The 13,014-nt window shown below is 35.1% G+C and overlaps 2 protein-coding genes and 1 long non-coding RNA gene across 20 annotated transcripts; all 3 read left to right on the top strand.

Annotated features, from left to right (window-relative positions):
- The first annotated feature begins 264 nt into the window (after positions 1–264).
- Positions 265–2,064, top strand: LOC106416014. The gene is made up of 4 exons (XR_001283070.3): positions 265–968; positions 1,040–1,217; positions 1,300–1,672; positions 1,785–2,064. It is a non-coding gene; the product is annotated as an uncharacterized LOC106416014 (long non-coding RNA).
- Positions 2,065–3,919: 1,855 nt separating this feature from the next.
- LOC106414390 lies at positions 3,920–10,855 on the top strand. Of its 18 annotated transcripts, none has more exons than XM_048766550.1 (13): positions 3,980–4,054; positions 4,139–4,327; positions 4,439–4,573; positions 4,658–4,804; positions 4,883–6,655; positions 6,841–7,007; positions 7,249–7,318; positions 7,520–7,536; positions 7,621–7,694; positions 7,788–9,161; positions 9,260–9,389; positions 10,427–10,615; positions 10,721–10,855. In XM_048766550.1, the coding sequence occupies exons 1-5, from the start codon at positions 3,995–3,997 to the stop codon at positions 5,261–5,263; spliced, it is 912 nt and encodes a 303-aa protein (XP_048622507.1). In that variant the 5' UTR covers positions 3,980–3,994; the 3' UTR covers positions 5,264–6,655; positions 6,841–7,007; positions 7,249–7,318; positions 7,520–7,536; positions 7,621–7,694; positions 7,788–9,161; positions 9,260–9,389; positions 10,427–10,615; positions 10,721–10,855. The 18 variants fall into 18 exon arrangements, with proteins under 18 accessions (XP_048622497.1, XP_048622507.1, XP_048622505.1 ...); XM_048766548.1 differs by having other exon boundaries at positions 7,226–7,318; XM_048766546.1 differs by having other exon boundaries at positions 7,217–7,318; positions 7,788–7,881.
- Positions 7,791–11,658, top strand: LOC106411738. Its single transcript, XM_013852548.3, has 7 exons — positions 7,791–7,881; positions 9,260–9,389; positions 10,257–10,344; positions 10,427–10,615; positions 10,721–10,855; positions 10,951–11,097; positions 11,180–11,658. The coding sequence occupies exons 3-7, from the start codon at positions 10,285–10,287 to the stop codon at positions 11,549–11,551; spliced, it is 903 nt and encodes a 300-aa protein (XP_013708002.2). The 5' UTR covers positions 7,791–7,881; positions 9,260–9,389; positions 10,257–10,284; the 3' UTR covers positions 11,552–11,658.
- Positions 11,659–13,014: the final 1,356 nt, after the last annotated feature.

Below are 13,014 nucleotides of genomic sequence, written 5' to 3'. Positions count from 1 at the left end.
CTAAATTAAATTATATATAATCTGATTTAGTATAATTAAAATTCAATTGAAAAAAATTATACAACTCCAACATACCAAAAATAACTTAACCGATCCAAATTATTATACCTAAAATCATCTATACTATATTAAAAGAGATATATGAGCTCCATTGAGCATGTCTACGTCAGCATAAAAAATCAACTAATAGAAGATCAGATATTCGCCACGTCAGACGCTCCGCGAGTGTCATTTGGGCCTCGCATTCTACAGGCCCGATAATGTTCGGAAACGAAAAGTCCGTGTCTCTCTGAAGTCCCCTTTCTCCTTTGCACGAAGAACCAACCCTTTCTCCTTTCTCCTTTCTCCTTTGTCTTCCTCTTCTCTGTTTACTACATTACACGAATCTTTATGGCTCGGAGGAGGAGCGGAGGGAGGCGGTTTCTAGGGTTTCTTGATGCACGATGGGCACGAGCAGCGACCCGATCCAAGACGGTTCCGATGAGCAGCAGAAACGATCTGAGATCTACACATACGAAGCGCCATGGCAGATCTACGCAATGAACTGGAGCGTCCGCTGCGACAAAAAGTACCATTTCGCCATCACCAGCCTCCTCGAGCAGTACCCGAACCGAGTCGAGATCGTCCAGCTCGACGAGTCTAACGGCGAGATCCGCTCCGATCCCAACCTCGCCTTCGAGCACCCTTACCCTCACACAAAGACCATCTTCATCCCGGATTAGGAATGACAGCGCCCCGATCTCCTCGCCACCTCCAGCGACTTCCTCCGCCTATGGCGAATCGCCGACGATCACTCCCGCGTCGAGCTCAAGTCGTGCCTCAACAGCACTTTCTCGGTTTGGAATGTACAAGGTTGAGCTTTTGTGCAAGACAGTTTCGGACACCAGGATGAGATCCTAGCCATTGATGCGCTGAGGAAGGAGCGTGCACTTACTCTTGGAAGAGATAGAACCATGCTATTACACAAGGTAATAGACTGTTTTTATCATATGGTTTCTGTTGTTCTGTATATGTAAGTTTTTGTTATATGATGTTTTAGATGTCTGAGACCAGTCGTACGATTTACCGTGCACCTGCATCGTCTCTTGAGAGCTGCTGTTTCATCAGTGAGACTGAGTACCTGTCTGGTTCGGACAGGAATGCACTGTTGAAAAAGAAACCAGTGTTTCTCCTTAAGAATGCACATTCCGTTGTAGCTGGTGTAATCACCACTAATGGTAATTGAATCTTAACATCATTTAGTTGCAGAGATCATGATGCTCTGAAAAGTCTTAATGCTTTCTTCTTTTCCTAAACCAGAAAATGGTGATCATGATTGTGTGGAGTATAGCAACTCTTCCACAACGAGTTCTTGGGTGAGTTCAGCTGCTGTGTGAAGAGGTAGTGACTTTGCCGTATCTGGAGCTGGTAATGGTTTTGTGCATTTGATGGTTGTTGAAGCAAGTGCCCTTTGGATCTTTATTCAAGCTTCCACTGATAAAGTTTATTTCCTTAATGTTTTCTAATATTATGTTGATGCATCTGTTGTTTCTGAGAGTGGTTAAGAGAAAAGCATTTCACTTCACCAAGTAGTAATCTCACAGTGCTTCTTTTATCATGTTAGAAGACTGGATTTGTGAACTCTATGGCATTTGCAAAATCTGGTAAATTTTTGATTGCTGGTGTTGGACAGGTATGCCATCATTCTCTCTTATCTTCCTTTTTTCTTTGTTCTCTGCTGTGTTTTTTTTTTTAATGCTAATTTCAGAATTGTTATGGGTTTTGTGATATCAATATGTTGCAAGAGACGAGATTTGGAAGATGGGGATGCATAAAATCTGCGCAGAATGGTGTGGCAATACATCCCTTAAGGCTGTCATAAGGATTTAATGAAGAGTTGGTACTTATATTTTTCTGAATCTCAAGTTATATAAAGAAGTTTTGCTCCCTTTTTGTTTGTTTTATTGTACCCTATTTTTTTATAATACAAGAGTGAGAAGAACTTTAACTTTTTTTGAGGTCCTGATGAATCAAAGATGTGAAGAACTACATATAATTTATATAAAGGATAACTATTAGTAACTACTATCACATTTACTTAAGATGTTTGCTCATCTGAACTTTAACTGTTATTTATTTAAAGCTAAGAGACTCCTGAAACAACTGTTGCCATGACTAAGAAATGTACTCACCTATAAAATGAAGCCATTAACTTCAGTGGATAAGTTTGGGTATAATGAACACACCAAAAAAGAATGTGATTTCACAAAGAAGTCGTCACCACACTTTGAATAAATGGAAACCGTAAAGTTGCCGACCTCACATTAACAACATATACATACTTTTAAATTTTAATATTGAATCAGTAGCGTAACAAACAATAGCGCAGACTTTAAGTTTTCAGGAATTACGTAACGGTTGCTACCTTATGTCTTCGCCTCTTAACTTTTCTCTTGACTCTTAAGGAACTCTCAGCCACACTTGAGAACATACTCATCTGCACACACCCTAACAAGGTGAAGCAGAGCTTGCTATTAGACGTACCTACACCTAAATGCCACGGTGAAGAAGGCTCCTCGGGCCAACACGCTTGAAAGCATCAAACTCAAGTAAAAAAAATCACTATATAAAACTAAAATGGATCATCAACAATCACCAGAAAAAAATGTGACACACACAACAATAAAACAGACATGGCAGTACTATAGAATAAAATACACTAAGTCATCGTACCAACTTTGCATAAAGAAAAACACATGAAGGCCAAATCAATAAGAAAAATAATTAACAACAGTATAAAAATATTAGTTATTCTTACTTTAGATTTTCTTCAATGTCAAATTGAAATACAAATCAAATACAAAAAAATAGAAATCACTACATTTTACATAATTTTTAAATTTTGTGTTCTTCTAACAAAAAAAACAATGTTAGTGGTCTTTTTTTTTGTTACTTATGTTAATGATCTTTTCAACTTAAATAAAAAAATTAATAAAATATACAATTTGATCTTAGAATAAAAACCTATTATTATTATTTTTCAATATAAATTAAATTTTCAAATGTTTTATAAAATTATATTATATTTTAATATAATATAGTTTCAGTGTAAATCCACCTGCCCGTAGGGTTTCTAATCATAAGATAGTGAATATTTTCTACCAAAATTTTGCAGATAGAAATTATAAAACTACAGATTAAATATTACAGTAATTATTATGTAAGTTATTTATACCAAAAATAAAATGAGGGTTCTGTTAAAAAAACTAGAAATTTATATTTTTTTAATTTTCTTTTGTTAATTATTAGTATTACTTATGAAATTCTTACTTGCATTAACTACAATGATTTTTCAATCGTTATTTTTTCTATTTAATTTAGAATTCTATTTCTTCTGTTTTTAATTATAAGTTTAACAATTCAATATATTATATATATAAACAATATGATTGGAATTTTTTTTTAAAAGACTAGCCGCGCGTAGCGCGGCCAAAAGATCTAGTATATTTAATTATGATAATGTAACAATGTAGTTTAAAACAGTGTTTATATTTGTCTTTCTAATATACAAACTACAAAATAATTTAAACTTATCAATAATTAAAAATATAAAGTTAATCAATTATAATGGTTTTATTTTTTTGTAAATGTTTGTATCTGTGCATGGACACGGAAAATCACCTAGTAATCTTAAAAATATGAAATCCAATGACTGCTATCATCCGTATGTAAAGCCTCTTGAGAAAGTAACCCTAATAAATTTCGTATTGTTGATTCAAGGACTGTGCTTAAAAAGGAACATGCTTTTGAATGGGTCTCCTCTTTCCTCAGAAAGGTCTCGCTTGTACGTCATGTAATTGACGAGAATTGAGCTGCCATGGATAAAACATAACGTACACTATTCTCTCAAGATGCAGAATATACTATTCCACAAACCATATAATATACACAAGTTTTAGATCGTCATTTACTTTTGCTCTAATCAATTTTGGTAGGCTAAACTTTCGAATAGAAAATGGGTGTATTCACTGGATTTGGTAGCTGGATCAATCAGAACAGTCAAGAGCCTCTTAAGGTCAGCTTATATCACCAATCATAGGAGCTGATCGATGAAGTCAAATAGATATATAAACACATTCTTTATTGTTTGTCGATGTAGGCCGAGTCCAAGAGATCTGAAAATGGCGAATCTAAGTCGGCGTCAGAGAAAGACACTAATAATGCTCCTGCTAAGAAGAAGAAGAAGGTGGTGATATATTATGATGAAAAAGAGGACAGGAGACAAGAAAGACTTTGGCATAAAGCAGAGAAGAAGCATCCATGGCATAATCCACCTCCCAAGATCAAGGTACGAAAAAAATATCACCCAAACACAATACAATACCCAAAATCTTTTTGCCTTGGTAAAATCAAAAGAACAAGATCCTTAATTTTTATATATATTTTTATATCTTTGAAGGTGACAAATAAGAAGGGTCTTTACCATATGAACATAGAATTGACCGTGGGAACGACTCCTAATATTGTCTACTACGTGTTGACTGATCCAAAAGGCGGTCCGTTTTTCGATTATAAGAAGTGGCGCGACATAATGGTTTTCTTTGCTGATCATTATATGATTCGAATGTGGTATTAAATATAGCCAATGGTTGATATATATTATTTTTTTGTTATCAAGAAAAACACATCAAGAAAGGTTTTGAAGGAGAATGGTCCGAAGCGGGTCATCATGGTGGAGAAAGCTTTGGCTTATTACATCCTTTCGCTGACGACTATATCTATCCCGATACATCTAACTATGGAAGAAAACAGAAAAGATCTTACGGTAAGAAGCCTTCTCTCACAAGAATCAACACCTTTGTGTTCGTATTGATGAAACCTAGCTAACTCAGCTTATTTACAGACAAATTATAAGAAAGGGAAAGTAATATTGATGAAAGAGTTCCACGGCAACTATAAAGTCGAGCCTATATATGTAGATCAAAAACGGTTGTGCAAAAAGAGGCTACCAAAGAGTCCAGAAGAATATAAAAAATGTAGCGGTGGCCAAGGAAGGATTGGGTCAAAATTGACAATAAACCACTACTTCCAGCCATATCGTCCATTTAATATACCGCCGCTTTCTTGGTTCATCCGTGGGAACACCATCAAAACCTCCAAAAAATTGCTCAACGGGATTCAGGACCTGGCTTCGTCTTTTCGAGGGGCAGAGCCACCCTCAGAAGAAGACATGGAAGCGAGTGAGATAGATACTGTCGAAGTACATAGTTTTTTGAAAATATAGAAGATTGTTAGCAAACATACAAAAACTGTTTATCGCGTACTATTGATTATTTTGGTATCGACTACCACAGCTGAAAATTGTTTTTTTTTTTTTTTAAGTTCAAACTACTAAAAGTTATTTCTGTTTTTAACATATCATAAGAAAAATTAGATGGACTTGATTTGTTATCATTTGAAACAATAATCGTTCAACTATTTAATTGCACTCCAATGATTATGCAAGAAAAAAATACAAAAACTATATGTTAGTGTTTTTAAATTTAGATTTTTTTGTAAACAGTTGATGAGATTCGACTGTTTTATAAAAAAAATATTATTTTTCTATTTTTATTGTTTAATAATTTTATATAAATATATAAAACAACAGTTTTTAAATTGGTTTAGCCGTTTACGCAATGTAAAATGTTAGACAGCTACACTTACGAAGGGCTACGTAGCATACGTAGGGGAAGACATGAAGAAACAAACATGGAAAATATTAGCTTTGTTCAAATATTGGAGGAAACAATTGAAAGAACAAACACATGATTAATTTAAAAGGCCCGCTAAAGAATTATCCACACTTCTTCCACTTGCTCTAATTTGACATCACCATCATGCCAAACGGATGAGTGCTTGGATACCTATCGAAGTAGAGTCAAAATATTTCAAACTTTTTAATATTTTGGTTTAAAATTTATTAACCCATTTAAATATTTTTTGATATTTGGATCAGAGTCGGTTCAGTAAACTTAGGATTCGAATATGTTTGGTTATATCTGAACTTTGTATTAAAATATTAAAAATATATAAACAATTTTTTTTTAATTTGAACTCTGGTCCCCGTGGTTTAATGTACAACTCACAGCAGCAACATTCCTCTATGGGAAACAGCTACGAGAGCCAAATTAAGGGGTCATCAAATGCAATCTAATGACTCTGCTATCTGTATGTAAAGCTTCTTGAGAAGGTAACCCTTAGGACAGCATTAACGAGAGATCTTAGCTGGGTTCTTAGAGCATGATTATCGATGTTTTTAACTGGGGTTTTTAATGCAATTATGATTAAAAATAAATCAAAATTAGCTATTATTAGAAGAGACGTTTGTTAATTGAAGACAAGAAGAGACGTCTCTTGTGAGACACGTGTCTCTCATGGAGAGAGTTTCCCCTTCTTCTCTCAACATCTCTCTCTCTCTCGAAGGAAGCTTGATCGGTGGGAAGAAGCAACCGGAGAAGCTGTTGACGAAGTCATCTTCCTCAGCCGTCACACTGCCGTAAATCCACGTCTTTCTCGCCGGGAACCACGACTTCCCCTTCGCGGCGTTTCTGGGTCTGTTGCCGCGTCCTTCGGATGGATCTAAGTTGAAGGAAGAAGACGACGATTTCCTCGCTGCCCTTTGCTTCGATCAAAGGTTCCTCCTTTTTTTCATATTCAATCTCCTTTCAATATTGATTGTTCAATTGTGATGTGATGGGTCTCTTAACGTTTCCGATTTTCAAATCAATCTCCTTTCAATATTGATTGTTCAATTGTGACATTTTCTTAATCTGTTGTTGGTCATTGGTTTGATGGAGATTTTTCTCTTTGATTATGCAGAAATGGAGGTGAAGATCCTTACGCATTTATACAGACAGAACATGGCAACCTCTTTCAGGATTTTGGGTCATCATCTGGTGTGAATCTGCAGCCAGAGCAAGAATCTTAATGTTGCTGTGTTGGTATGAATCTGCAGCCAGAGCAAGAATCATCATCGGAGACGGCATGTAAGTTCAATCTAAGCTTACTTAGTGTTGCTGTGTTGGTATGAATCTTAGTGTATAAAGTCTGAGTCTTTATGGTCACTTGAAAGGATCATGATTTAGTATAGAATCTTTTGCTCTGTTTTTTTGTTCATATGCTGAGGATTGATGTGAAAGTTTCTTGCATTATCGACATGTGTGTTCTTTTTCTGCTGTTATGACATACGTTCAAGCTGTTTAAGGCTATCTGATGAAAGTACTTCAGAGGCACTTGCTGTTAGGAGGTTGCTCGGTCATCGCTTACCTACTGATGCACATAAGGCGAAGAAAGATTGGTACTTATACAATGACTCTCTTCTAAGACTCGTGTTGCTCTTGAAGAAAGATTGGTAGTTAATGAAGATGTAGAAACTAATGAAGTGTTGTTATAAACAAACAATGAAGTCATTCAGACTCCAAAACTTTCTCATTTTATTTGCTAAGCTCTTGTTAGTTACTATGGTTAAACGTATATAGTGTGCTTTGAACTTTGACAGGTATGATATCGTGGAAGGTAACCCTTCTCTATGGGATGGTGTAGCAAGGATCTTTTTCTAGTCTTTAGACGCTGCCATCTTTCTGTTTTCACGTGTTTCAGAGATTCCTTGCGACAGTGTGGTCCTCTTTGTGATATTAACCAACGATAGGCTCACAGTAGGATGTGAATTACAGGTATCAAAGCTTGCTTGATCTCTAATTCAGTTCCAGCAAGACTCAGGTGTTAAACTTGATTGCAAACTTCCGTTTTGTGACATTAATTTGTAGGATGGGAAGAGTTGCATTGCCTTCTCCTATTGCGAAACCAGATACTCTTCAAGGAGATGATGTTGATGATACAATCACTTGTCTTTTGACTCAAGTAATTTCGAGAGTTTTAAAATCTTTATTTTTATGTTTTTATTTTAAAATCAATGTTTAAAATGTTATTTTTTGCTATGTTTTAAAGAAAAGTTTAAGTTTAATAAGAAAAATAAAAAATTTTGGTATTTAATTAAAAAATTTTTTTAAGAACCCTTAATTAAGAGACTTGCATTGGAACACATAAATTTCCGGGTCTCTTAATCCAGTCTCTTAATTCACTTTTACAAATAAAAAATATTAAAAAAAAATAAGAGACCCATTTAGGGTCTCTAGGTTAATGGTGCTCTTAGGTAAAAAGGTGTGTGTGGGCCCCACCAAATTTTAAAAAAACGCCTCTTACGGTTACCAATTAAGAGGCGATTGTTGGTGAGTTTTTGTACTGTTCGTGTACCCCACTGACACGTGGCAGCCCGCGATTGGTTAGTTTTTAATTTTTTTTTAAATTAGACAAAAATAATAATAATAATAATAATAATAATAATAATAATAATAATAATAATAATCTCAAATGGGGTTTTAGGATTATTGGGGGTTCTTAGGGTGAGTTTCTTAGAGCATCTGCATCGCGCGTCTCTACGCGTCTCTAAAAGGGGGGTACGATTTTGCAAAAAACGGTATACAAAGTGTGCACAATAAGAAACGTGTGCTGTGTGTCTTTTGCACTGTTCGCGGGCCCCACCGACACATGGCGGCCCGCGATTGGTGCGCTTTTTCTTTTTTAATCAGAAAAAAATCTCTTATATACTAAAGCGCAAGTCGTCTAACGAGTAAAAATCTGACACATGGCAAAACTTTATAAACAAAACAAAAAAAAACAATTAATTTTTTTTATCCTATTTTTCTGCAATCCAAATTTTTAACTGTTCATATTCCTATTTCTTCTTTGAAAACTAAACCCACGTTAACCTTTTTTTTTTTTTTTGGGCTAAAATAGCAACGTTGATTACATATTTTGAAACTGTTTTCTTCATCTCCTTATCCTATATAAGTTGCAAACCCAATCTACTTTTTTCTACATTGTCTCTCTCACAAACAAAATTCATACTCCGCTTCTTCAATATTTTTTTTACTTTTCATTTGTTGTTGAATTATCAAAATAAAGAACCGGATCAAGTTATCAAAGGAAGAGGTAAATCAAGTTATCAAAGGAAGAAGTAAATATTTAATCAAGTTATCAAAGGAAGAAGCAAATGTTTCATTGTTATCAATCTTATGTTTCCTGCAACAATAATATAACGTGTACATTATCAATCTTATCCATGTTCAACCATAATCAGTGTAGGTTTTCTTTGGCTTATAATATAAATCTAGATATCAATTTTTTTAATCTGCTTCTCTCAATTATATTGTAAAACTCTAATACATATTTTTTATAGATGGAGAGAACAAATCTTAAAGAAGATGACAAGAACCTGCAACTCTGCTCAACCATCTCAAGATTCGATGAATCATCGAGAAGACAAAACGTGAGATAAATGTGCGTAGAGGGTGAAACGTGAGATATAGGTAATTAGAAGGTGAAATCTATGTTCATATTTAATCTTAAAATCGTGTCAGTTTTTTTAAAAAAAATAGCTTTCTTTTTTCTTAAGAAATCTACGTTCATATTCTATTAATTTTAAAATAGTATGTGTCGGTTATGTAAGTTAAAAATCATAATATATGTTAGTATATTGTAACTACTCACTCACGTTTATTTATCACAAAACCTAAGTAATTATACTAGATTTGATATTAATAAATTATAGATAAATCCTATCCTTTTTTTAAACAAAAACCTTTTAAAATATCTATTTTAAAAACAACATCAGATATTCCGTAACAGCCTATATTTTCTTTAATATTAGCTATGTAAAAATATTTATAAGATGCGTAAATATTAAAAATTTATTTTAATTTAAATTTATGATAAAATGTTGAAAATAATAATAAAATAAAATAAGAGACTTTAGCGATGCAGATGCTCTTAGCAGAATATAAGAACCCGTTTCTTAACTTTTAACTAAAAAACCTAAGAATCGGTTCTTAAATAAGAGTTTTAAGAGTCGGTTATTAACTTTTTTAGTTAAAAGTATAAGAGACGAGTTCTTATATTCCGCTAAGAACCTCACTGTAAGAACCCCCCAATAATCATGCTATTATAACTTATGTATAGCTGATTCAAGGATTGTACAAAAAAAAGGAAAACTTTGATGCGACTCATCTTTCCTCAGAAAGCTCTCGCTTGTACGTCCTGTAATTCACGAGAATTGAGCTGCCATGCATAAAACTTAACGTACAACATTCTCTCAAGATGCAGAATAATACTTTAACTAACATTACATAACATATATACACAAGCTTTAGATCGTCATTTACTCTTGCTCTCATCAGTTTTGGTAGGCTAAACTTTCCAATAGAAATGGGTGTATTCCCTGGATTTGGTGCCTGGATCAATCAGAACAATCAAGAGCCTCCTAATGTCAGCTTATATCATCAATCATATATAGGACGCGATGAAGCCAAATAAATATAAAACACATTTTTACTGTTTGTTCATGTAGGCCGGGTTCAAGAGATCTGAAAATGTCGAATCCAAGTCGGCGTCAGAGAAAGACACTAATAATGATCATGCTAAGAAGAAGAAGAAGGACGTCGTATATTATGATTATAAAGAGTTGATGAGACAACGAGGGCTTTGGTATGAAGCAGAGAAGAAGCATCCGTGGTATGATCCCCCTCCCAAGATCAGGGTAAGATAAAAATCACCAAACAAAATACAATAGCCAGATGTTTTGGCCAAAGTAGAATCAAGAACAAGATCCTTAAAATTTCTTATATTTTTTATATCTTTGAAGGTGACAAATAAAAAGGGTCTTTACCATATGAACATAGAATTGACCGTGGGAACAGCTCCTGATACAGTTTACGACTTGATGATTAATCCAAAAGGCGGTCCGTTTTTCAATAGGGAGAAGTGGCGCGATCTAATGGTTTTCTTTTCTGATCATTATATGATTCTATTGTGGTATTAAATATAGCCAATACTTGATATATATATATATATATACTTTTTTTTGTTATCAAGAAAAACACATCAAGAAAGGTTTTGAAGGAGAATGGTCCGAAGCGGGTCATCATGGTAGAGAAAGCTGTGGCTTATAACGTGCTTTCGCTGACGACTATATCTATCCCGCTACATCTAACTATGGAAGAAAACAGAAAAGATCTTACGGTAAGATGCTTTCTCTCACAAGAATCAACAACACCTTTGTGTTTGTATTTGATGAAACCTAGCTAACTCAGCTTATTGACAGACAAAATATAAGAAAGGGAAAGTAATGTTGATGAAAGAGTTCCACGGCGACTATAAAGTGGAGCCTATATATGTAGATCAAAAACGGTTGTGCAAAAAGAGGCTACCAAAGAGTCCAGAAGAATATAAAAAATGTAGCGGTGGCCAAGGAAGGATTGGGTCAAAATTGACAATAAACCACTACTTCCAGCCATATCGTCCATTTAATATACCGCCGCTTTCTTGGTTCATCCATGGGATCACAATCAAAACATCCAAAAATCTGCTCAACGCGCTTCAGGAAATGGCTTTGATTGTACGAGAGGCAGGGCCACCCTCAGAAGAAGCCATCAAAGCGAGAGAGAAAAATATTATTGAAGTACATAAGTTTTGAAAAATATAGAACTATAGAAGATTGTCATCAAACATACAAAAGCCGTTTATCGCGTATTAGCGATTATCTTGGTATCGACTACTCCAGCTAAAAATTGTTTTTCTGAAGTTGAAACTACTAAAATTCATTTGGAATTTAACATATCACAAGATGAAGTGCTATTTGATATACCTAAGTGATGAAGACATGAAGAAACAAACATGGAAAATGCTAGCTTCGTTCAATGAACATACGCAAATACATGTTTGAATAAAAAAAATATTCTTATACAAATATAAGAACACAGACATATGTCGTGGTAGTATCGGAGAAAACAATTGAAAGAACAAATACGTGATTAATATGGGAGTTTGTTGGTGAGTAGCTGGCTCGTCTCTACGATATGGGAGTTTTGGAAGCAAAGGTTTAGAGGACAGACCCATTGTTTCCCCCTAGATCTAAGGGATGAGCTGTAGCCACCGTGGACTTGCCTGTTTTGTGGAGACGTTTTGCTCCTCCTGCATCTCACCTCCATTTCAAAGCTTCCGGTGAATTCTTTAAGACCTCTGTGGACGTATGTGCTTATCTTATTGATCGCGTGGCCGGTTTGGGGAGCGTATTGTATTGTACCGCCTGCGCTTGATCAAAATTGTGCTTCAAGCAAGTGTGTGCGTCTGTTTGTTTGGTCACGAAGTCCTATCTCCGAGTGGTCGCCGGGCAATTGTTTTCAACGCGGTCCTCCTCGACTAGCACCTGAGCGCGTCTTGCCAGCCGTCCGTTGTCGTTAAACGAGAGACCTCTGGATTAACCGCGGTAAATCATAGCCCTTTGGACCTTCTCCTCTATCCTTCTCGGATTTAGGAAGTGCTTAGATTTGGACCAATATTGCTGATGTTTGTTGCTGAATTGTGTTTCATTGATTGGCTTTGTTGGACAAGCATTGAATTTGTGATGTTTAGGGTTCTTTTTAAACTTTTTTGGGGTTCTAAGCATAGGTTTGGCTCTCGAGCAAACTGGATTGCAAGCTCAAACTTGTAATCAAACCATCATTATTGATGATATTTACAATTTAGTAAAAACAAACGGGCTATTAATTATTAATGGGCTTTAGAAAACTGTCTGGTCCATTTTTTATTCGACGTTACCGGGTTCGAGTCGGGTGAAAGCGTCCTGAGAAATAACATTTGAAAATTCAGTTGAATTTGCGCGGTAACCCGGGAATCAAGGAAGAAGTGAAATTCCCAAAAGAAACAAAGGGCCAATTCGAAGAACAAATAGAGTTTTTTTTTAATCGATGAAAGGAGTGAGGGAGGGCATGGGAGACGTGCCAACAACTTATCATCGCATCATGTCAATTTGTTAGATTATTCCTTTTTAAAAAAATATATTTTCTTATTTCTCTCTTCTTCTTCTTCTTTTTCATTTTTTTTTCTGGGAAAAGAAACTGAGGGAGGGAGAGATATACAGGTTCTCCTTCCATTAAT

This window comes from Brassica napus, chromosome C8, assembly GCF_020379485.1.
Source record: "Brassica napus cultivar Da-Ae chromosome C8, Da-Ae, whole genome shotgun sequence".
In the NCBI taxonomy this organism is placed as follows: domain Eukaryota; kingdom Viridiplantae; phylum Streptophyta; class Magnoliopsida; order Brassicales; family Brassicaceae; genus Brassica; species Brassica napus.
Note: the sequence above shows the minus strand (reverse complement) of the source record. Positions and strands in the feature narration are given on the sequence as shown.